Source organism: Pecten maximus, chromosome 13, assembly GCF_902652985.1.
Source record: "Pecten maximus chromosome 13, xPecMax1.1, whole genome shotgun sequence".
Lineage (NCBI taxonomy): Eukaryota > Metazoa > Mollusca > Bivalvia > Pectinida > Pectinidae > Pecten > Pecten maximus.
Window position 1 is genome coordinate 12,871,099 of NC_047027.1, and position 25,536 is coordinate 12,896,634.

Consider the following 25,536-nt stretch of genomic DNA (forward strand, 5'->3'; position numbering starts at 1 on the left):
TATTTCAAACTTCTTCTCAAATTCCATCAGTGGGATTCAGCCCTAACTTACTAGAAATTATCCTGAGATGGCCCTTACCAAGTGTTGTTATTTATCGGGTCGGCCAGAAATCCAAGATGGCCACCATGGCAACCATCTTGAAAAAACATTTTAAACGTCTTCTCTAGTTCCACTGGTGCCTTTGAGTTGGAAATTGGTGAGGATTTTAAGGAAGGAGTGCCAACAAAGTGTTAATATTTTTCCGCCTCATAAAATCATTGACTTGGCAGCCATGGCGGCCATTTGTAACATGATTGTGCAATCATGGTTATCCTGAACAATGCCTATTTTAAACTTCTTCTCAAATTCCCCCAATGGGATTCAGCTGTAACTTACCAGAAATGATCCTGAGATGGCCCTAACCAAGTGTTGTTATTGATTGGGTCGGTCAGAAATCCAAGATGGCCACCATGGCAAACGGTGCCACTATATACTTGCTACAGAGAATACATACTACAATTATATAAGGTTTTTAATTTAGAGTCAGATGACCGTTAAGGCCCCTGGGCCTCTTGTTATTTGAACTGTTGTGTCAACTGCTAGATTTGGAACTATTGGCGGGTTTTCACCTTCTTCACGACGGGGTATAGTGCAAGAGGCACACCATCATGTGCAACAAGCCAGTACATTGTTTTGTATCATAGAAACAATGAATATTAAAATTAATCTATCTCGTGATGCCGAACGGGATTGGGACACCTGTATCACTTCGACGTAGCCAGATATTGTTTGGGGAAACACATGAACGTTGAACCAGGATCCCGTCGGTATTTTACCATACTAACAGGACAGCCGTAAAGATGATAACCGCACAATTCCTGCTCGTTTTTGTGAGTATTATTGTATTACTACCATGTAACACTTTTTAACGCGAGTAAATTACCTCGTTTTGCACTTCAAGTTCATCTTAATATTAATTGATTCAGATATTTTAAACGCCTATACATCACTGCAATTTATAATAAATGTACCTTGATTAGTTGTTAGTATGAATCATGACAAACTGTTGACTTGCTTTTGACATGTAATCTGTTAAGTTGTTCAACAAAACATGAATAACACAATTAGCTCATGTGTATCATCTATCTATTGCACAAATAAGCATACTGTTATACTCTCGTGTATATATGTTCGACCGGATTTTACTTTATACAGTTAAGCACCGATTATATTTTGAAGCCATTTTATTTAATATTATCCACAACTGTCATTTGCATTTCAATGTCGAAATAGAATAAGTGTATCAAGTTAAATAGGTCGGGCAAATGCCCCTTTTTACATTATCTACACTTCGAGCATAACGGAAAGGTTATTTTGAGAGTTTTTATTAAACATGTGCCTTATAATTGTCCACTGCTATATCTCACCACAAATTAAACTTTACTGAAGAAACTGTCAGCATCAACAGCGGCAGTTGCTTCAGTGAGGTAGCACTATAAATCGGCAACAGTTCCGGCCTGTCACAAAGAGAAAACCCCAAACATACCTCCTAAAGCCTCCTAAAACACACATACGCACGCATGCATATCGCACGCACGGAAGTCCGTCCTTTAATGACTTTAGTCGTTGAAAGAACGTTAAACAAATAAAATCAAGCCAAATCCTTATTGGAAATTTTAAATGAAAGAAATTCCTTACGTTAAGGAACATTGGTGAAATTGGCCCAGAAGCAGAGATAGATGATATGTTAAAAATCCATCTCTTATCGATGTTCATGTTGTTACGTAAATACAATGTAATAAGCTGTCAGTACCACTTGCGTCGTTTTTTTTTTTTGTACAATGACATATTTAAATGGCCTTCGGTAAATACATGATAACATGAAGCACTCTACAAAACTAAATAAGTAGCACATTTCTGGAAAGTTTAGGACAAAGTATCTTTTTCACATGTCTGTGTTGTCAGCTTTCCCCCCGTCTCGATTCCTGCAGTCAACGGGTACATCTACGCCTGCTTTCTCGTTTGAATGTGTCACACAAATTTATGAAATGTGAAAAAATATCTTTATCTTAGATGTATTGAAAATATTTTCATCCATAACCATGATACTCAGGAATCTTTTAGAAACTCTTTAATACTAATTTGTAGAGATGTAGAGAGATAACTGCATATTTTGATAATTGTAATATAATGAGCCAGCTTCTCAATAATTATCTCGAAAATGTTGAGCCTGAGGAAACGATCCGGTTTTTTTCAATTAAAAAAAAATGCTTACAATGTACATGTAAGTGTAAAACGATTTTGATATTTTGTATAGTAGCAAAATAATTGCTTTTTCTTCAAACTCTTGTTATAAGATGGCTACTACAAATCTTTTAACAGGGAAGATTTTGTATTAATGCCTTGAATAAGTCAAAATCCTGAAAATATGTCTGTACTTCAACACTGAGTTATTCAGCTACCGTTAACAACCACTATGATCACTTTATCACAATTTATCTACGGTAAGGTATTGAAAATCCCGAAAAATGCATGTCTTGTTTTATCCATTTGGATAGCGGGTTGAGTAAATTATGTTTCTGCTGTTTCGGGTCCTTTACCCTCTGCCAAGAAGTTAATTCATCGTGCGTGTGCTGAAATTTACTTTCATTCGATACTAAACATCGGACCTCGATGACATACCGCAGCCTCCTAAAACACACATACGCACTCACCACACGCATGCATGTCGCACGCACGGGAGGCCGTCCTTGAATGACCTTAGCTGTTAATAGGACGTTAAACAAAATAAACCAAACCAAAATCAATGAAATCTCTTTTAGTGTATATGTAAACCGTTTGAATAATGCGAGGAATCAGAAAATGCTGAATGGAGAGGTGTTCGCTGCCATCTAAATTAGCGATGCTATGTTTTAGTTTAATTCAAATGTTGGGAGGCAATTGGGTATGAGCAAGTTTCAGAAATGCAGGGTTTATTTTGTTTTGAAGAACATTGATAATTTGGCGTTGTGGTGAAGGAAATGGCTGACTAGCGGAAATACTGCATGTACTAAGTTAAATAATACAAAACAAATTGTTGGGAAATTCGATATCAATATAGAGATGAGATACTGAAACAATATGGTATCTGATGAGACATGAACACAAAGAGAAAGCAACACTTAAACCGTGGGATGAGGTTTGTGTGTGTGTGTGGGGGGGGGGGGGGGGGGGGGGGGGGGGGGGAGATGTTTGGTTATGTTGGCATAACCTTTAACATGACAGAAAAAAACGAAACACATAAACTATCATAGATATGCATAGTACCTGGATACAAAAAAATATATAACTACATCGTACAGCAGTTACACCATGTATACTCAAGAATATCTAAAACTCGTGAGTAAAATATTGGGATGAACATTAAAACGTCGCAATCCAGAAGGACAGATAGTGAGTTTCTTTCGGCCTAGATCAATAGTACGGGTTCACCTATCACATAATATAAATTGTAATTCGCTAAGTTCAACCGAACATAAAGCATTTATCATATACATTTGTACATGTGCAACTCAATACATTTATATGGGAGTGGCCTTTGACAGTCAACCGTTCCATTGAAACAAAAGTTACATAAAATAGAAAGGGGCATACCTGATTCTCTTCTGGGTTTTTTTTATTCCTGAATCCGGATCTTGCCAAACGCTTGGAATTCCTAACCCATAATTTTCCGTTGAGCTAGTGCCTGTCTCGAGGGAAAATGGGAAATTCCATAATTATTGGACCTAACAAAAGGAAATGTACTTGCTTAACTACTGAGTTAAACCGTCAATACTCGAATGACTGTACCCCTCAGACTATCAGTAATGACACCCTGTAACCCGTGCGGCCACACGTTACCTGTCCAACCTCACGCCTAACGAACTCTACCACATCATCGAAAAATGGAGGCAGAATACAGGTGAACGACAATATGGAGTGTTGCCACCACGTTTACACCTGTTTTATACTTCAGTTTTCAGTAGGATTCGCTGTTGCAGTCGTTCCTACCGACATTTCAGGCCTTACGTATGGTAAGTAAACAAGAGAAAATATGAGAGAACATTGTCCGTTTTGTAATGTAGCTCCTCTTGTAGACAGAAGCAATAGATAACAAATACAACTGAGTTTATTATGTTTATTAAAATATGTTCATTACACTTTATATCATATATCATGAGGATTCCACTCCTACGAAATCAAATTTGAGTTGTCTTCGACTGAATGCCCCCATTCAATTGCTCGTTTGTGTATTCATGTCGAATATACAGTGTTGTACATTGTTGCAACTTAAACGTTCCGATGACGTCACTAAGCTTACTGTAAGGAAACAGGAGGATGAATAGAAAGAAAACTGCCAGCCATTCCTGTGAAAATGCCTGATTAAATGATGAATCTGGAAGGAAATGAGAAAATTAGGCAATTAGGTCCTCTTATTTACACCGCGGAATACATGTGGATTCACAAAAATATTTGGAAGAATCGACGAGAGACGGATTACGAAATAGGAAAATATCTGTAATGTGATTCAAATGATGCAGGACTTGTAGGATACAGGTTTAAGTAAGGACGAGATACATGTATATTCATATAGCCGTTTTATCCGGCACTAGGGACGAGATACATGGATATTCATATACCCGTTTTATCCAGCACTAAGCTGTTACTTGGGAGTATGAGCATAAAATGGCCATTTTCATACACAGATCAGCGCGTCCTATTTTACATTATAACGTACGTATTAACAATGTTATCACGATTATCTTGCTAATTTATTGTTTTCTGTTTCTTGTCAGATTGCTTGCCCGACGGAATTATCCATATCCACGGAGTTCCTAAAGGATATACAATAACAAGCCTCCTTGGGGGATCTAGCTGTCACGTGACACAGATAGACACACATGACTATGCCTTGGGTCGTTCCTGCACGGTAATCTCAACTTTAGAATCAATTAGGGATTGTTGTTAGTTAATTGGTTGATGAGCTGCTACTGCATCGTTATTAAAGAACAAATTTCAATCACTGAAAAAGTATGTTTTAACCAATGATCTCAAGTCACCTGAGGTTTCTTCTAATTTTATTTTCTTGAACGGAATCTTACCTCAGAACTACTAGATTACTACTACATTTTCTGGTTAATCAATGGTGACGTTGTAGTCTATGACGAATTTTTAAAATTTACATATGAGCAATAAGGTAATTTGGGCTAACTGCTATTAATCTTGTATAATGGAGTTTATTTTGATACTTTATACATTTTACATAGTAATCTACTTTAATAATACAAACACTTCAATTATGTCGTTGTCTTTTAATCTGCACTGCTGTTGCGCTCAAACGTTTTATACGCTCGTCAAAATTATATGGGTGTGTTATATGGTGTAAGTCCGTCTGTCAAGTGTACATTTTTGTTGTTCCGGAGATCTACAGTTTTCAAACGATTTTTGACGTTTTTTGGCACTGTAGCTTCGTTTCAGTTATATTGGTACCACAATCCAAGAGAGTATAAAAATGTTGATTTTTTACCATACGACTACATGTACAGTTTAATATCCAATATACTGTGATATTGAAGAAAATATTGTTTGCTGTGTGTTGATATCGGTTTGTTACATATAATACGTTTTAACAATCTATAATCTATAAAGTTCTTCGACACCATGTATTGAAATATGCATCACTTATATAACATGCAATAGGCCAGTTTTGCAATAACGTTTATAAATTATGGTTTCATAAAGAAGGACTTACCACAGTCGATGAGCATACACCTGGCAACAGAGTGCGTCAAGTAGGCTTTAAACCAGTAAATAATTAACTTATTGTTTAAGAAAAACAAGTAGATTTAGAGAAATAGAAGAAAGGGAAAATGCCTAGAAACATGTTTAAGTGAAATGGGCTATCGGCAGTGATAGAAATACATATCAATTTCATAAATTAAGTATAATAAAAGTTTTAAAATTATTAAACAGCTTAAAAGTGAAAATGATGTTTTTGATTCATTACTTGGTGAGTTTTATCAAGAAATATTTATTACATAGTCGAAATTACATTATTAGTTGGAATTTGATTATGATGTTCAACATATTTAACCTACATATTGTAACCCTGTGGTTATTGTATAAAAACGAAGTAAAAAAATCATTACATATTTTTTTCACATATGCAGGTTAAATATTGTTTAACATTTTACTTTTACGAATGTGTCATTGGGAAGGATACTTTAATCATCCGATGCTTGTCGTTATTGAGATATTTATGTATTCCTGCTAATGGGAAAAGATGTTTGACATACTAGAAATGTTGATAAAACATTTTTTATTTATATGTGATTATTTATATTGTTATACTTAAAGTGGAGCTGGTACCTTATTTTCCGAACTAATTACTGTAAAAGGAAGTTTTTTAGCATTGGTATTATACATATTAACACCCCATTTAGGTATCAGTAGAAATTTCCCACATTTTGTAACCGAAACTTGCTATGCTTTATTACCATGATTTATAGTTGTCTAATTTGTTCTTTGTTTACTTCAGTATTATGATTAATCATCATACATTGTATGTAGTTATTTCCCTGAAGGCATTTCCATTCAAATATTTTTGAAAAGGTTATTGTTTATTTCCATATTTGAATCTTTCAAACGGTTTACTCTGAAATTAACAGAATATAAAATTGTGTTTTCAAGAGTGGTAATTTGATTCCAATATGATGAACAGTATTGTTTTCCTAGCAATATTTTGATTTGTCGAATTCTGTAACTGTTATGATTAATATCAATTGTTTAACTTATAGAAGGTTGTTGAATTACAGCAATGGACTTATCATAGCTACCCGGACTACACATATATGTACCAGGCGGACGTACAACTCAGTCATTCTTCTTCTCACGTCGTCGGAGGCAGCGGGTTCAGTCCATTCCGCCTGATATGTGACAAAGTACACTCCGGGGGACAGGTGTTCAAAGTCCGCGACATCATAACTGTCCGAGATAGGTATGATGCGATTTGATATTGGCGTTAAATAAATCCTGCGCCTAAAGGACATCCAGAACAATACTATGATTTCGGAACTTCACTGAAGTAGTCAGCAGTTACATTGTTCATTGCATGTATACCTGGACAGAATCTTGTCTGGACAAATCTTTCAACTCTTTCCAACTAACTGTCTCAAAACCTATGAGGTCAAATCATTGATATTGTGTATCTGTATGTACTGTTCGATATTCTATTTTGACCCTTTTCTAAGTGTTAATGCTTGAGCCAGAGTGGGCCTCAGGGTATATTGCGGAATGGGAATTTTAGCAATCCTTCTAGTTTTGTTTATCGTCCTATCAACAGCTAGGGTCAGTTAAGGACGGCCTCCCGTGCGTGCGACATGTGTGCGTGTGGTGAATGCGTATGTGTGTTTTGGGACGCTGTGGTATGTTCGTGTTAAGTCTCCTTGTGATAGTCCGGAACGTTTGGCGATTTATAGTGCTACCTCACTGAAGCATGCTGCCGAAGACATCCAGCAGGACACCTCACCCGGTCACATTATACTGACAACGGGCGAACCAGTCGTCCCACTCCAAACATGCTGAGCGCTAAGCAGGAGTAGCAACTACCATTTTAAAGACCCTAGTATGTCTCGGCTAGGGGACATAACCCAAAGCCTTCCTCACAGGGGCGAACACTCAACTAAAGGCCAAAAGTGAGGCATTGTCACCTGAGACATTAGGAAGAAGAAAGTTGTTCAGAAAGAAGAGAAGAAATAAGATCCCAAATTAAGTCGCCTCTTACGATCATGCAATGGGGCGTAGCGGGTAGAATTCTTACGCCCAACTTGTAAGGCATGGCGTTGAGAGAGCACTAAACTGGCCTTTACAAATCATGTATTTGAAGCTTTTAAAAGTCGCACAAAACGTCATTAAAAATGTTTTATTTTGAAAAAGACGTATAGAAATAAGGATTCTTCTCCAACGATTGTAGCGTAACTGGATTTGACTGAGCGCCAGTAGCCATGTAGTTCAAATGTTGAGAGTGTCCGTCTAGAATTGTGTGTTCGGGCTCCAAATCTTTGTCAAAGGATTCAATGTATCAAAACTGGACTGGGCTAAACGCCTGAGGGCAGGTACCTCAAAGGTTAGAGAGTCCGTTTAGAGTTTGTATGTCCCGTATTCGAGTGCTGGTTAGGTTGTTATTTCTCTCCTATTACACGATTACTAATTTACACACGATTTACATAATGCTCCTCCTTACAGGTCAATATATTCGAGTGCTCTACCGACATTAGCGTATGCCAGGAAATTGGAAAACAATAGAAGATACTATAACTCGCCGCAAATGTCTTTCTCGCGATCACAATATTCAACTCAAAATATTTATAGTGACATTTACTCGGGAAACCTCATTTATCTTCATATTCGTAGCGGTGACTCACGTAAGTAAATAAATGTGTACATTTCTTTATTTATTACATAATGCATTTGTATTTTTCTAAGCACAATCTATGTGTTGAACTATCGCACGGTCACGTGCGAACTATTGAACACTTGTGACGTGTCGTAATTTCTTCCTATCCTTTCAAGTGTCTCAAGTCACTCAGATGTCATAACTGCTGACGACAGTCGTGGTGACTTCTAGGCCTACAGGAAAGTGGAGATTTTAGTGATTCTAAGTGTGTTTAGTGATTATGTTATAAAACAAGTATATCATTGGTGTCTGTAATATAGTCCAGAATATTGCACAGACACCTATGATATTTGTATGCTGTTACTATCCTTGTTTTGTACTGGGGTTCAGATAAATCAAATAGTATTGTCATCATTTAAACACTTACAGAAACTTTATTCTCTCATATCTCGCCATGTTGGATAGAGTTTGCCCATGTATGATAGCTATGTATGATAAATCTATCTTACATAGCATTTCACGCGCGCGGAGCAATCTGCGTTCAAGGGGGACAACTCTTACAACGTCGTCTGCTTGTGTTTAGTTATATCCGACAGTCCTTATGGTCGGTGTCAGAAATACATACATTCTGAGATAAATATATATCATACCAACAATAAACCGATAGGGCTACACACTTAAACGATTAGACATTTCATCTGAGCGAAAATATAGCCTAACTCCGTTACTGTAAACTAGGGCTACAGTACGGCCCTGTTATAACACTAACAGTTACGACTGTACAGTACAGTACTGTACAGGCTGGTCTACCCTACAGGTTTGTCATTTGCCATTAAAACATGCTAATACACAATCACCTGACAATGATAAGAAGTTGACTAAAAGGCCATAAATAAAAAAAAAGTTTATAAAAAAGAAAATGTCAAACATCACAACCGATGAAATGGTTCCGTTTGCGTCAGCACAAGGGGCCTGGAATTTGTTTACTCTACAGTACAGTAGGGCTACTCATTACCTTTGTAATTGGAAATTGGGAATTGGCTCTTAAAAGAACAAACATTCGGTAAAAATGACACCCCTCGATGTTCATATAAAAATAAATATTTATTTTAATTGTAACACATAGTCTAGTCTCTATTTGTGTAGAGTAACCGGGATAACTAGCTGTCATCTTAGCCTTCCATCGTTATCGACGGACCTACCTTCATCATTCCATCAAGAAAACCGGTTAAACACATATAATCCTACATTTGTATGTCACAGAAAAGATCGAATACTCGTATCGAGTCACTGTTCGCTGGTTCACACATGAAGTTGCCAAAATCACTGTGAATTTAAAGCTACCACCCACGAAACATGGCGATCGAGATCGACATCACTCTCAATAGCCTTGAACTATGAATGGAATTCCAATGACAGTCGTGACGTCATGTAGTGACGTAGTATTTTATAAAAGAATGTGACTTGGCAATAAAAAGTACATTGTGTTCCGTGAAATGATCAAATATGTCGAGGTGCAAATCAAATTATATGTAAAATTGGAAAACTCATTTCAGAGTTGGATTTTTCAAGTTATTGTTGTTAGAACTACTTTTTCTCGGATGTTGACAATTTGATCACGGCCACGTCAAAAGTCGGTCAAGTTAAAGCATTTTTTATCGGCGAATTTTGCATTCGTTCATCACTTAACCACAAAAGGAATGGAATTTGGGTGCAAACTTAGTTTGCCAAAATCGGGTATGATCTTTCAGAATATCATAAGTATTTTTAGTAAAAACGTCAAATAAAGAACCCTCGGGATCCAAAATGTGGTAAAACCCTCGGCAAGCCTCGGGTTTCACCACATTTTGTGACCCCTCGGGTGGAATATCCCTATCCTACATACACACATATGAAAGAGTCTTATAATATTCGTATCATTCTTTTCATTTTTCGTTTAAACGCATTATGACAAAGTCAGACATTGACGATGAAATTGTAACGGTGTTGTGATCAAATGTGTATTTTTAATTTGTAGACTATGCGGTACGACCAGAAAACTGTACTGCGAAAGATAAAAACTCGTATTATGGTTACCATGGAGAGTCAGTTGAACTATGGGATGTAACACAAGACAGGTATTTATTTATCCTTTATGGAAATTTAATTTCTGTAAGATAATTTAATATGTCCCACAAAGTTTGGCCACAAATTGCTTTTTTACTCTCAGAAACTGGTAGGCAGATCATCTTGAAACTACGCAGACATACTCCGTGGGGTGTGAATTTGCGCAACGAGCTGTTTATATTGACTGGAAATCAAAGATGACCGCCAGAGCCACACTCGGTTTAGATATGAATTATAATGCCTGTTCTAGTGAACCGATTCTGATCAAATTTTGAAGTTAATAAAGCCTTGTATATTAAATGAACAAACTTATGTTTGATTAAGGCGAAAATTGGTACATGGAGGATCGGGGAGATGAAAAATGCTGTGGTAGCTTTGTCTCGATAACAAAATGGATTCCTCTGATTGGTCGTAATTTATATAGTATTTAATTTGTAGTAAACATGATGTATAAGGGCTTAGGAACAATATTTCCACATTCTCCCAGCATGAGGTTTCCAATATATGTCTTGAAACTGTACAGCGGAATTCAACTTTTGGCATGAATATTTGTGTATAACGAGCGGTGCGCAAGTGTTTTCATTTTTCGATCGGTCGACCAGGTTGAGTCATCTGCCTGCATGGTCGATTTTTTATAAAGTTTGGTATATATGTGTAATTTGCTATAACTAAGGGGAATATTCAAATATTATTAATACATAAGACCGATTTTCTAAACAAATATGGTATTCATTCCATCACAGTTAGGCACAAATATGAGTGAAAGCATATTATACAATATATATATATTTCATAAATTACTGTGCAACTCCTATCTGTAGTCCATACAAAGGGATGACCCTTAAAGTGTTTTTCTGCAGTTGTGTTATTTCTAACATTGAATCTAAAAGATTTTCGATATATCCTAATAACATAAGATTATTTAAATAGGTAAAATCTGTTACAAAGACAAAAACTACATTGAAATTTTCGTATATTTTCTAGATGTGTGTTGGAACCATATCTCATGAACAAATTCAGCAGCATGGACGCGGACCAAACTGTGGTCACTGCTCCTGTGTATGCGTTTCACTTCGGAAACTATCCCAGCAGCTATTACTCTCAAGGTGTCTTTTTTGAGTGTTCTGTACGTGTGTGTAGTCGAGGATCATTCAGCTGCACTTTGGTAAGTATATACTCCCATGACAGTTTAACTAGCTATGTGAAGATATATCCGATTTACACTGTCTTATTCAGAGTATAAGTCATCGCCTGTGTGGTATTATCTCGATATAGGTATTTTGCCGATTTTTTGAATAACTAAAACGTTATTACCCTTAATGCATCAAAAGAGGTCTTCAATATGTGTATGTCTCGGTAATTGGTGGCAGACCTGAGGCCTCTTTGTGCATTAAAATCCTAAAATGTCGCTAAGATAACAAAAACAACAATTAAAGTTTGTTTTTTTTAGTTGGTCTGCGCTAATCAAATATTATAATTAGTTCTTTATCATTGTTGTCTTTTTCTGCTATTTGATAGTTTTGTAAAATAACAAATTAACTTAAACTCGGCGTCTCGTTCCTTCCATGTAAGTTCATTAGAAGCTCGAATACTTGTAAACCTCTTATCTGTGTTTTCCTGCTTTATATTCTCAAGGATGTTTTCCTTAAAAGAGCCTTTATTTAAATGAATTGGTCTCTAGTCGCCCCCCCCCCCCCCCCCCCCCCCCCCCCCAACCACCGCCATTTGGTTTCTGTTTCCTCAATAGAAACGCAAAGATGTTGCGTATCCCCCATTCTTGAACGTTTGCCCCCTCTGAGGAAGGAATTGGTTTCTGTCCCCTAGCCGAGACATACCAGAGTCTTTAAAAATGATAGTTGATAATCCTGCTTAGCGCCCAGAATATTGGAAGTGAGACGACTGGTTTGCTCGTTGTCAGTATGATGTAACCAGGTGGGGTGTCTGCGGCAGTATGCTTCAGTCAGGTAGCACTATAAATCGGCAAAAGATCCGGCCTATCACAAGGAGACTTGACACAAACATACCGCAGCCTCCCAAAACACACATACACGAATGCATATCGCACGAACGGGAGGCTGTCCTTAAATGACCTTAGCTGTTGATAGGACGTTAAACAAAACAAACAAACAAACCCTCTGGCTGATTTCTACTTTGTAGTGCTACCTCACTGAAGCCTACTGATGAAGACATCCAGCAGGACATCCTACCCAGTCGTATTACACTCATAACGACAAACCAGTTGTCACAGTCCCAAAAATGCTGAGCGTTACGCTAGAGTAGAATCGCTCAGACGCATAACTTATGGACAAATGTGAGGAGCAGAGTCGAGGAAGGACAAAGTTGTTTAGTATGAAAGAAAAGTTCAAAATTTAGTCGCCGTTTACGATAGTGCAATGGAGGTAGTAGCATAATTCTTACACCCTACCTGCAGGGCTGTCTGAAGGGGGTTGATTGGCGGAACTTAATAAATGAGGTCAAAATAGATAATATATCTTGAGTTCTTTCTCCTTCACCCAAGTCTACTTTAGACGAAATCATTTCATTTCTACAGATGATTAAAAGAATTAGAATTATGAAGAACGCGTATTTGTTTAAAACCACTGACCTAGGTTGACCTATATAGACAGAAAATGGTATATGGTAAAGCCTCATAACCCTTTCTTTGCTTTTTCATACAGGTAAATACCAAGGTTATTATTATGAGACTGACATCTAGATGGACAGCAAAGAAAAAACAAAAGAAAGGCAAAAATGAGAATATATACGTACAATTCAAACAACAGATTTTGCTCTCTGTGTCACGTCAGCAGCTCAGTTTGTTAGATTGTTCGTTTTGCGTTTGGACCTTCCGATTTTAAATTTCGATCGGATATCTGTTTAAGGGTATTTTGTCATTGGCTTCGAATGGATTGGATCTTTTCCCCTCATTTCGTAAGAGTTTAGCTTAATAAGTATGAAGCCATTTCATTATCCGCCCTGAAAAGCATAACTTTGACATGCATACCGTATTACGACTTTATTTTATTTTTTCATCTGAACAAATATTTCAGGATGTCTGTGACGACGTCAGGCGGGAAGGGAGAAGTGCTGAAGAAGAAGACGGGGATGACTATGATCGTCACCTGATCTCGGCAACACTTACAATACGACAGAGTGGCTCAGTCAGAGGTAGGTACTGTGGTCAGTCAGAGGTAGGTACTGTGGTCAGTCAGAGGTAGGTACTGTGGTCAGTCAGGGGTAGGTACTGTGGTCAGTCAGAGGTAGGTACTGTGGTCAGTCAGAGGTAGGTACTGTGGTCAGTCAGAGGTAGGTACTGTGGTCAGTCAGAGGTAGGCACTGTGGTCAGTCAGAGGTAGGTACTGTGGTCAGTCAGAGGTAGGTACTGTGGTCAGTCAGGGGTAGGTACTGTGGTCAGTCAGAGGTAGGTACTGTGGTCAGTCAGGGGTAGGTACGGTGGTCAGTCAGAGGTAGGCACTGTGGTCAGTCAGAGGTAGGTACTGTGGTCAGTCAGAGGTAGGTACTGTGGTCAGTCAGAGGTAGGTACTGTGGTCAGTCAGGGGTAGGTACTGTGGTCAGTCAGAGGTAGGTACTGTGGTCAGTCAGAGGTAGGTACTGTGGTCAGTCAGGGGTAGGTACTGTCTTCTATATCTGGAGACGCTCAAATGGATATTAAGTTTGAATTTCTAGTTAGCCCTTGCAAGGAAAAAAGAAGGGTTTAATCAAATTTCGTTCAGAAATCTGAAATGGTAAAACAAATTGCTTAAGTCAATAAAATCTGCATGGTTTTGTTTAATGCTTAAAAGAATATTCTTAACGATAAACAACTTAAAATGTCTTAAATCTTCACCCAACACGCTTATCGTCGCTAATGGCCTCAGCAGTTTGCAAGGTTGTTAAGACGGGGGAAAAAAATCGAGAAAAGTTTGACTCACTCCAACATTTTGATGCGTTGGAAGATTATCAAAGATTTAGGTGTGACAGTGAGGGTATTCATTTCATAATCGATAATGTTAAAGAAGACATTGTGCCTGCCATGGGAAGAAACCATATCTTACCTCCACACTTATAGTGATACCATTGATATATTTATATCATTGCTGTCTACTTCCTGAGATCGGATCGCTCTGACTCCCCTTTCATGTGTAGGTTGTTTCTTTTTGTTTTTACTTCATCCGAGTGGCTGACATTGATAGCACTAGCGACCTTTCTCCACGTCTCCCGTTTCTTTTGGGTCGTGTTTTTGGATCCAAACTTCGACCTCAACATGTCTTTATTTTCCTCAACCAGCTTTGTGACGTACAGACATTCGTCGACTCCATATTTTTGTTTCTGTTTTTTTTTTTCGTCAAGCACTTTCTATTGGATTGCATTGATCTACAACTTGCAAGAGAGAGTTTTTACAACAGCATGGCAAGTCTGAAGACTCTGTTCGAGTCTGTTAGTATATACACAATTTTGAACTATTTGAAAGTTATTGGTCTTTATCACAAGATTTGACTAACCATAGCCACTTTTTTATTTTAAACCTATCGTGAGTGTACCAATATATATCTACATTTTTTTTTAAATTTCGTTGATTTATGTCATTTTGTCTCTTACCCTTTTTGCTCGTATTTTTAATCACTTATTTTGGTCCTAATGACCTTTGTAGTGTTGATGGGCCGTTAAGCATTTTAACTAACTTTTTCATGGTGCCTCCCTAGTTATGAGGCCATTTTCGCAAAATTTCTATTGTGAAGGCCACATACGACCGAGCACGTGTTTTTATCCACATGAATTGGTATGCCACGTCATTGGTAACAAGTATTTTAAGAAGGTTGCAATATACTTCACAAAGAACAACCAAGTACGGTACTACTTAAAATATTGATGCAGCGGAAATTAAGCAAAATGCTTATGAAAACAGATTAAAAATGAACTTAAGAAAATACTTACATATCGTATGCATACGATTCCTGCTCCAAAATTATATCGTGCTTTTAATAACTTTTTTCCCCAATTTTATGATTTTATAGTTGTATTTTATCTTGTAGAGCGGTTCTCTCTCACCACAACCCTACTAGGAGGTCTTGCTGTGATCTTTTGCCGGAAACGTATATCCATGTGATGCATTGAAAGGTCTGTCCAATACGTGAACTATAAACTCATTCCCATACAGGAACGACCACTTGTGTGAGGAAATTGGTCAACTAATGCATTCTGCGACGTTATATTAGAGCGCAACAAAGACAAAATGTAATAAATAAAATATATGGCAATATTGACTAGTTGTTCTTGAATCAACACGAAGGCACACTAGCTCATTGGATAGATCATGGGACTATGTTAACTCCTGAAGATCCGAGGTCAGTGTTAATAACCCTATCCGAACGGTTTGTGTTTACCATGGAGGGTGATATCGAGTATTATGTCCGTAGGCATAAAGTGACCAAATTGGTTACGTTGAAGATTACCAGCAGCGTTCAAGGTCTTATGAACGCCGGTTTATACTCTTAACCTGCTGATCAAAGATACTCGAACACATCACAAATAATACAAGCGCAGTACATTATTTCAATGTTCAAAAGAAAATGTCTGCTTTTCAAAAAACATTCGACGAGACGAAAGAAAAAAAAGAGCAAATCATTATTCATCGTCACAAGGGAAAAATTAATTTCATAATTTAACTAGAATGGCCGATAAAAAGCGAAAAACGAGTCAAAGAAACAGTAACAAAACATGATTAGGAACAAAATATTAAGTTCAACTTAGACTGGCTGGATAATTGAAGGAAATATGGAAAAGTCGTAATAATACTTTAGTATAATAGTATTGTTTCAGTGTAAGAAAATTTGAAGAAAAAAAAGTTATTTAGGAAATGCCCGAAATGGAAGAAGCAATAAATCCCTCCCCTAAAAATAGTAATAGTGACCATCACCTTGACCCTGAAACTAAACTCAAACTCTTATGGGATATTATGGTCTGTTTTATTTGCGTAAAGTTTGATGAAAATCCCCCGCTAGAATGCTGACAACGATTTTCTAAAAATAGTAATGGTGACCTTGAACTTGCCCCAACAATCCTGAAACTCAAACTTGTCCAAAAATATTATGGTCTTTTGTATTTGTATCAAATTTGATCAAAATAGCTCAAGGAATAAAGCTGTTTAGTGTTGTTTTAATGTCGCGTTACTTATGTACATGAAGTCTGAACAACCGAAAAGACAATTTAATAAAACATGAGATCGCTGAGGGATCTTGGCGCCAGCCACCGACTAACTTTTACTGGATCTCTGTCAGATTTATCTTATTCTCTACCTTTCTTCTCTTCCTCCTTATCTGTTGAAAACAAGCTAAACCAGCATATCAAATCCAAGATCCATCAAATACTCTCTATGAAGTAGGGTTAACAAATATCAAGGCCGGGCGGGCGCACGGACGAAAAGTGATTACCGGGTATATCAGCCCACCATCTGATGATGGTGGACTACAAAATGTAAAAGGAAATCTTCCCATATTGCTGAAATTCAATTTAACATTTGACATTTGAACTTCAAAAGTAATTGCATGTGGAAGTAATATATATATATTGATGTTACTCCTGTCTCATTTTGCCTCCACATAATTACATGTTATACTTGTTTGTAAAGCTTTATTGATTTGTTTTACCTACAAAAATCCAGTGACATCTTCAGAAATTAAGTCTTTAACCAATCATCAGTTGACTTAATGTTTAATGCCAACCATCTGTGCTTATTATGCATATCTTCATAAAATGTTTATTAGTGAAAAGATAAAAAAAATTAGCCCTCGACTTGACAAAATGACCTTGACCTGTTGTCAGATATATACAAATATAATTCCCACCAAGTTTGCTTTATATTTTATAATAAAAATGCAATATTTGAGACCATGACTTTGACTTCTAATCAGTTGACATGTTTAAATCCAAAACAAGGATATATATACAAAATCAAGCCCCGTTTACCCACGGAGACTTCAGGATACATTGTTATTGAGTTATCACGTAGATATCTACCTAGAATTCAAGAGATGTGGATGAAAACCTTAGTATCAGAATGAAGTATCTATAAATAATTATGGTAATAAGCGTCCAACGATAAACAGTTATCTAGCAATCTGTATGTAATTGATATGTCTAATGCTGAGTAGTATTACTGTAAACTTCACCTACTGCAACTTGTCTTACAATTTGTAATTTTGCAATTGTTTATGTACCACTCAGTCCTTTAAGTCAAAGGACTTTCACTTGATAAGAATTATGATAATATGTCTGTACATACAGTTCAATGTAGACTAACCTCTACACCCTAGTGGTAGTAGTGCAAAACAATGTTATCAATGAAAGTTTACCATTGACCTGCTTGCTAAACATGTTTCGCCAATCAGAATACACAGACGTTACGTACTTCATATTCTTGTAAGATAACCCAATGTCCCAGATGTAAAGAAACGGTTAAATTCGGGGTTACTTCGCCTACTCAACATTTACTTATGAGAATTGACACTGTTGGTCCTTAGCGTTACCGACGACTCACAGAATTACAGAGAAGATGTCACACTTGTTTAGTGATTACCCTTCGATATACCAAGTAGTTCCGTTGTCACCACCTTAGTTTTCATTTTGAGAATGATATTAATCATGATTCGACCGAAGTTTATATGGAGAGAATCGTCGAGGAAGAATTAATAAGACGCTCACTCTACCGGAACGTCTGGTTGTATCATCCTTATACTTGTTAAATGGTACCCACACAAATCTATATAGTTTGCCCTCGATTATCGATTTCTAAATGATGCGATAAATATTATATCGCCATTCTTTTATTTTAATATATAGATATATATCTGCGTTTAAAATGTATTCTTTAGCTTATTTCATATTTAATTCACGAGGGTATCCGATATGAAATATCCCAGTGTGTGAAGTAATTACCTTAGATGTGGATAGAACGTTATTAAAATAACACTAAACCAAACATTTTTGTCATTACTTGGTTTGAATTAAGTCGGTATGATCCCACCAGAGTCACCACGACTGGACTTCTCCTACAGGAGTACTCAGTCACGTTAAACATCGATAAAACGGGGATAGTTTTAATGATATGAATTGGAATCAAAATTAACTTGTAATCATCCATCAAAATTTAATTAATCGATCTCTCAGATGTGAAATATGATGAAATGAACTGCATGTTGTTTTTCATGTGTAGATTTTAGCTCGTCACATCGTAAACGAAGGGGAGTAACTCTGACAGTCATACTCTACACGAGGAATACAAGAATTGACGGTAGAAACATGTTGCACAGTGATGTAATTATATCGGAAGTAGCTGTATATATATATATATAATTATGTAACCACTAGTAGCTACTATTAACATACTAACAGGTCTACACAATACATGTTGTTGTCAAAATAAATTCAATTCAAAAATTATTTTATTATTCCAAATATATACAAATACATGTTCAATATACATACAATCAATAAACCTAATTATATTAGAAATTTAAATATTATTTATGTATAATATTATCATTTGTTAAGTGTTTTTTTTTTAATATTTATATATGTGAAATAATAGGATCAGACAACAGGATTACCCTATATTAGTCTTTTCCATAGACCGGTTGCAGATAGGTATAATTATTATACATAGTCTAAACAGCACACCTTTCACACTCACTTCCACACAATTTCATAAAGGAAAGACATGGAAAATAATGATGAGCAACATAATCATAATAGTTGAAATCTTTTAGTGCTCTTTATATATAAGTAAACATGATTTAAGATATATAGGTTAATTTCTTGAGATAAATCTATATCGCCACATAAAAGTATATGTAAATTAATAAATCCCACACGATTGTATATAGAAGTGATATGATGCCTAAAGGTAGAATATAGTGGGCACTGGAAGAAAAAATGAACCAAATTTCCAAAGTCTGCTCCACAAATGCATGAGCCATAAAGAACTAGATGATCTATTAGCTTATCAAAATTTAGGTTACTGGCATTATTACGCAACTGACACAATAGAATATTTAATGCTCTAGGCTTACAGTCAAGAAAAACATCAGAAATAAAAACAGGGAATACATTTTAAAGCTTATTTTCTAGGCTAGAGATAGATACAGAATCTCTAATAGAAGGATCTAAAGAGTTCCATAAGTTCATAGAACAGGGGAAGAGACTGTTTTGATAGGAGCTAGTTCTAGAAGCAGGTATATTAAAGTATCTTTCATTTCTAAAATTGTAGTTAGTATTAGTATTAATATATGGTTGAATAATGTCATGGAGGTAGCTGGGAGTGTAGTGATTAATAATTTTGAATAAAAATAATATTTTTTGACATTTTCTCCTTGTTTTTAATGTTTCAAATTGAGTTTCATAATATAGTTTATAATGAGAAGTGCCCCTTCTAAGACCAGTGATTATTCTCATGGCTTCCACCTGGACCGATTCAAGTAGGTCAGATTCAGTTTCCGTGCAATTATCCCAGACTATAGAAGAATATTCAAGAATAGGTCGAACATATGATAAATATAGAGTTTTCAATGTATTTCTATTTACTTAAAATAAATACGACCACATATATCGGTACACCTGTGCGAAATAAGTCACACACTGGTAAATACAATGATCGTCTATAAGCGACTTTGAAGAAAACAGAAATAAACCTTTCCGTTCTTATTATGTGTTGGGTATAGCATTTCAAACGTAAAATTAATTAGGGACGCATTATATCAGGGACGAACACATCTACATGTACGTGTACGTCTCTGATTAAATCGGTGGGTCCCCGTATCCGTATGCTAATAGGCCTAGGCCTAATATGCGTTTTAGTTAGACATGCAGGTATTCTGTTTTTAGTATAATAGACTATAAATGCCTATCAATACGTGTTTTTATTTGCTCTCACATTTATAATATGTAGAAGCAATTAATTAAACCAGCACGTCAATCTTAAAAAAAAAATCAAAAACTTTTAATCACACGAACTCAAATGTTTCAACATGTTCTTTATAATTAGAGTTCCTGCTGTTTTAAGTTGGCGAATAATGTAATGGTAATCAGATGCACATTAGACTTTTTTAAATCTAAAAATAAACTTCAATCGATTTGGGAAATTCCCTTGCCTCGCTTTGACATTGACGGGAGTCCCCCAATGTCAATTGGACGAGGACATCCCCTATGTTGACGTAATAATACAATCCTGGGGTATACCCTCTGCAGAGATTTTGAGCTGAGTAGCAAATATGCAGCTCTGTTCTTCGTGCTTGTGAGTGGCTGCGTTGGACTCAACGCCAGGCAGTATATGGGAGAGAAAACAGGCGGAGGGGAGATCGGTTTACATGGTGCAGCCTCTGATTGGTTAACTGTATGGCACATATCACATTGAAGTTAATTTGGTACCGGCTCGGCGAGACTTTCGACAAAATGGCTGCCGCAAGCGAAAACATCACGGCCTGGCTTGACTGGGATGACCACCTTTTGGATTTTTTGTTGATTGGATGGATAGGATGGGCAGCTTTAGTTGTTGTGGTGGTCAACTCTGTACTGACCTTTTTCGGCCCCCTCCAGCCCCGTGGAGACTTTGTAGTTCGGACCAAGGAGGGGGCGACTGGGGCGAAAGTAGTAGCTGGAACCGGAGGTGCGGAATCGTGTCAGTGGCTGAACTCGGCACTCAACTGGTTCTATCTTCACTATGACAAATTTCCGGAATTTGTTGATGTGTGGGTGAAGGCACTCAATGATCAGAGTGTGAAGTTAGGGGTAAGTTGTCACGTGTATTTTTTTTTATAAACTGCACATGCAAAGACTAAAAACCTCAAAATTGTCACATGTCATTAAATTTCACGTGCATTTATTATGCATAAAAAAATCCAGGTGTGACATCATTTCACACCAGAATGACAGCATGGTTTTGAGGTAAACAAAGAAAGCAATGTCACCACTAGCATTGCCAGGCAATTATAAACACTGTGTTGACCAAACATATTCTGTAGTGTCAAATCGGGTCATGATCAATCTCCAGAATGAAACCAGTGAGTGTGACTGGTAGAAAGTGACTCAATTTCAATAGTTCTGTGTTAAAATTCCTTGTTTATAGCATTATTTCTTTAAATGCCTTGCCCCTTAGTTATATATAAAAGCATTTTTCTGTATATATACTAGCAGTCCTGTTCCACTGTAGTATTTTCCTTTTAATTTCAATACGAGGAGTACATGCATGATCAATGATCAAAGCACTTTGAATCTCTCTAGCAGAGATTTATATGACAATTTAAGTTCGTATATAGATCTCTGTATCTAGTAATATATATAGGCCTATATCTTCCCCAATGTCAGAAGGAAATGATGGAAAAAATATATAAATGTCTAACAGGTTTAAAAAGTGTTATTAAATAACTAGTGTCCTTTTTGTTGCTTCAATTTAATCAGAGACATATATTTGTAACCACTCAAGCATATCCCTTATCGAGAGCGCCTTGTCCCCTATCAAACACACGCGAGCACAGGTAAATCGGGCTTTGCGCATGTGTGTATCAATGTACTGGAACTTATTCGACATGTTCTTGTTAATCCGCCATTACGTCAGATCAAAACATCGTCAATTTTAAATACACACAAAAAGCACATCGTTTTATTTAGGCCCTATCTAAATGCACACAAAAAGCACAACGTTTTATTTAGGCCACTACAAAAGTTACTCCATTATCCAAAAACTATCATACTTATGGGATATGGTCTTGTTTATCATGCACATTGTCATGATCATTTATCAGTATTTTCGAAAACCCCATAGGGAGTTTTCGAAAATTGGAGATTCCCGCTGATCTTCCCTGTGGTGGTGCTTGACTTTCATACTCAAAATACAAACACTTTGACAGCAAATTGTGATATAATTCATATTGTTGACACTTCTGCACTTTGATATTAATCAAATTAAAGCACATCAATGGATCTTGGTGATGATTTCAAATAGAAATTATCAATAATTATGTGTCTGGTTTTCAAGTTTTCTCCAATATGGCTTCAGGAGAAGACTGAACCGAGCGACCGCAAAGGATTGTGGGAAGGTCAGGGGCCACCACGTAGACATAGGGGCAAATAGAGAGCTGCCAATCTCTCCATATGTCTCTGATTTTATGCATACCTGAAATTGTAAGAAACTTTTAGTTAAAAATCCATGAACATATAACCAATCACATTGACTGGATATTTTCCAAAGCCTATGTTCCATGATTGTTATTCTTGATATCTGCTGCCTGCAAAACAATTAAGCTTTATAATACCTTTGTATTTGTGACGGAAACTTCCGATTTTAGACTTGACTAAGTTAAATTAGTAAAACCATTAAATTAAATCTGCTGCTTTGTTCATATTTCAAAAGTCTGTTTTATGTCAAACAGAAAGAACAGGTTAACTACGTAGGATCAATTATGTTTCCTTAAATATATAATAACATTATCGGTTTTAATTGAATGTATAATGAAAAAGTGTATTCATGATCAGGATCCAACTTTTTTAATTGAATGTACAATGAAAAAGTGTATTCAGGATCCAACTTTCTTTTACCTTGAATGTCATGCGAGATGTGGTATTTTATATGAGATTGTGTCCAACTAAAATGAAATCTCGTCCATCTAAGATGAAATCAGAATTCAGCGCTGATGTATTTAAATTTTTAATCTGCACTGATGTATTTAAATTTTGAAATTGACAATACCCCCCACCCCCCACCCCTTCAAGACATGCACTAACATTTGTGTGCATTAAAATAAGATTGTTTATGATTACATGTACGGTAGTGAAGTTGTTTTGACATAAATAAAATGGAGAGAGTAAACACTGGTATAGATATATACATGTAACAGGCTCTCAATGTTCACAAATAATTGACTTAGCAGAGTTGGCATTGAAGCCATCCCAATAGCCTTTTGAAGCATGGAAAACGGAAAGGACCCCATTTTTTTTCTGAAAGTCCATTTATATTATATAGCGACTTAGCGAGACTCCCATTTTCGTCTGAATAGGTCAACCCCTTTTATAGAATACACAGCACAAATTCCTGAATTGTCTTGTAATATATACACATGTAAGATTGAAGTATACACTGTATAGATTAATTCAGTAGTAATTGATTATCAGACAAGTACAATATACACTGTTGTTTTAGGGTTGAAATCTTATCTCTTCAACAGACTTCAAACAGAAAATCTTTTGTCACTTTAAATGTTGATTTACAGACTATTAAACATTGAATTGGTATAGGTCATATGGTCTATATATAGATCTGAGGTCTAAAATTTCCTGATGCTTTATTATGGCAGTCATTGTGTGATCGACATAAACTCGTATAGAGCTCATACGTATCCTCTTTGTACAAATACGTACTTTTAGGCTATAGAGTTCGCCCCTCCGCTCTCTTGGATAAGTCCAGTTCATGACGTCTCAAACATGGCTGCTTTCTTTGTGAAGTAAATTTAACTGTTAGACCATATTTACTGTATACCTCTGTAAAAATTACATAATGTACAATACCAAGCAAAAACAATCTTTTATGTATTAGAAATACACTTTCACAGGGCGAGAAAAAAACCGATGTCTGGTGGCTGGAGTAGATTTGGTCAGCGAGCAAGTAAATATTGGTGACTACATTCCCACTGCAAAATTTCTTGTCATGTTTTTACCTTTTCCTATAAATTAATTCAAAATACAACGTAAATTTCTAATTCAGTTTAATTGGACCACGTGCACCATGTTTCAACTTTGGGCAAGGACTTAATTTTGGACCCAAAAGTGCCCGATCAGTGATATATATCGATGCTGAAATGTTTTTTCCTGGCTCTTTTATTCTCATTAATTGAGATTGTAGGATGACACAGACTATCAGTTTCAAGATGAATTTTTTACCTGATGTTTAGTCGGCACATCCAGTTCGACCCTTGCTTTTGAGCAATTACTGAATTCATTCATCACTTTTTCTCAGAAAACTGAAGGGTCATAATTATAATTTAACATGCAAATATAGACATTTCCCTTCAATCCTAAAAGTCAAACTTGATTTTGGGGAGTGGAAAACATTATACACTCAAAGATCTGATAAATGTCCTGTTTATGGACAAATGTTTTTTTTTCTTGTGTCTTAATCTTATTGTAACAAATCTAGAATATTCTTACAAATCATCCAACTTTAAAGATGTGACAAATCGGCTAGATTTGAAGATGAACCAGTGGTAGATGTTGACTAAAATGACCAGGTTTTCAAGTTAAGTAGTTTTACATAGGAGCTAATTGACAAGCTTTTAAGGCAAGGCGGTGATAATGTGGACTAATTGGTTGAAGTAGTGGTACCTTGCCAATCAATCGGCTGGCTTTGAAGGCCAAAGGTGGTACTACAGGTTTTTAATATGGAACTGGTGTTAATGGCGGGCAGTAAGGTGACAGAGGCAGCTGTTTCTTACTGATGTTATCTTCATCAACCCACAGCTTTTGTGTAACTCCAACTGTAGTTTAGTACAGTATATATACACCTATAGATTTTTAGTGGGTTGAGAAAGGTTTCCATCAGTGACATTTGTATGCTAAACCATATCTAATTTTACTGATGTAGGTAGCAGAGGTCATCTTTAACTTTGTTTATTTTAGTGCCTCTATAAGTTAGTATTTACTAGGGTTACATCTGTAACACTTCGGATTTCCTAAGAGCTTTGGGGGCAAGAAAGGGACACTGTGTAAAAGATTCCGGGAGCAAGCAAAATGCTTGTGCTACTTATCCTAAGAGCGTACTATATAAATATGTAATTAGGAACAAAAAATTGTGAACTCTGTTTTTTTGCAGCAATCGAAAACAAATTATAATATATCACAAGCTTATATATAAATCATACTTATTGGCCCAGACTGAGGCATGTGATGGATCATGATCATATTCTGTGAGGAAACCAGAGTTGGTGGAAAATCCATGATGTGGTCAGGCAGGTGATGTAATGGTCTGGCAGGTGACGTAATAGTTGGGCAGGTGA

At 36.4% G+C, this 25,536-nt stretch overlaps 2 protein-coding genes across 2 annotated transcripts in view; both read left to right on the forward strand.

Annotated features, from left to right (window-relative positions):
* Positions 1–725: 725 nt before the first annotated feature.
* Positions 726–15,758, forward strand: LOC117340169. Its single transcript, XM_033901929.1, has 9 exons — positions 726–869; positions 3,974–4,031; positions 4,794–4,927; positions 6,813–6,994; positions 8,242–8,420; positions 10,410–10,509; positions 11,483–11,663; positions 13,549–13,666; positions 15,532–15,758. Exons 1-9 carry the CDS (start codon positions 840–842, stop codon positions 15,603–15,605), a joined length of 1,056 nt encoding a protein of 351 aa, XP_033757820.1. The 5' UTR covers positions 726–839; the 3' UTR covers positions 15,606–15,758.
* Positions 15,759–20,737: 4,979 nt separating this feature from the next.
* LOC117341066 (phospholipid transfer protein C2CD2L-like) overlaps positions 20,738–25,536 on the forward strand; it is a 106,508-nt gene continuing 101,709 nt past the window's right edge. The window contains 1 exon segment of the mRNA XM_033902898.1: positions 20,738–21,280. Coding sequence (XP_033758789.1) covers positions 20,888–21,280 — 393 coding nt within the window. The 5' untranslated portion in view covers positions 20,738–20,887.

Coding starts and splice junctions, on each gene's coding strand:
- LOC117340169 (XM_033901929.1), top strand. CDS start 840: ATGATAACCGCACAATTCCTGCTCGTTTTT. Junction 870..3,973: donor CACAATTCCTGCTCGTTTTT/GTGAGTATTATT, acceptor TTTATACTTCAG/TTTTCAGTAGGATTCGCTGT. Junction 11,664..13,548: donor GATCATTCAGCTGCACTTTG/GTAAGTATATAC, acceptor CAAATATTTCAG/GATGTCTGTGACGACGTCAG.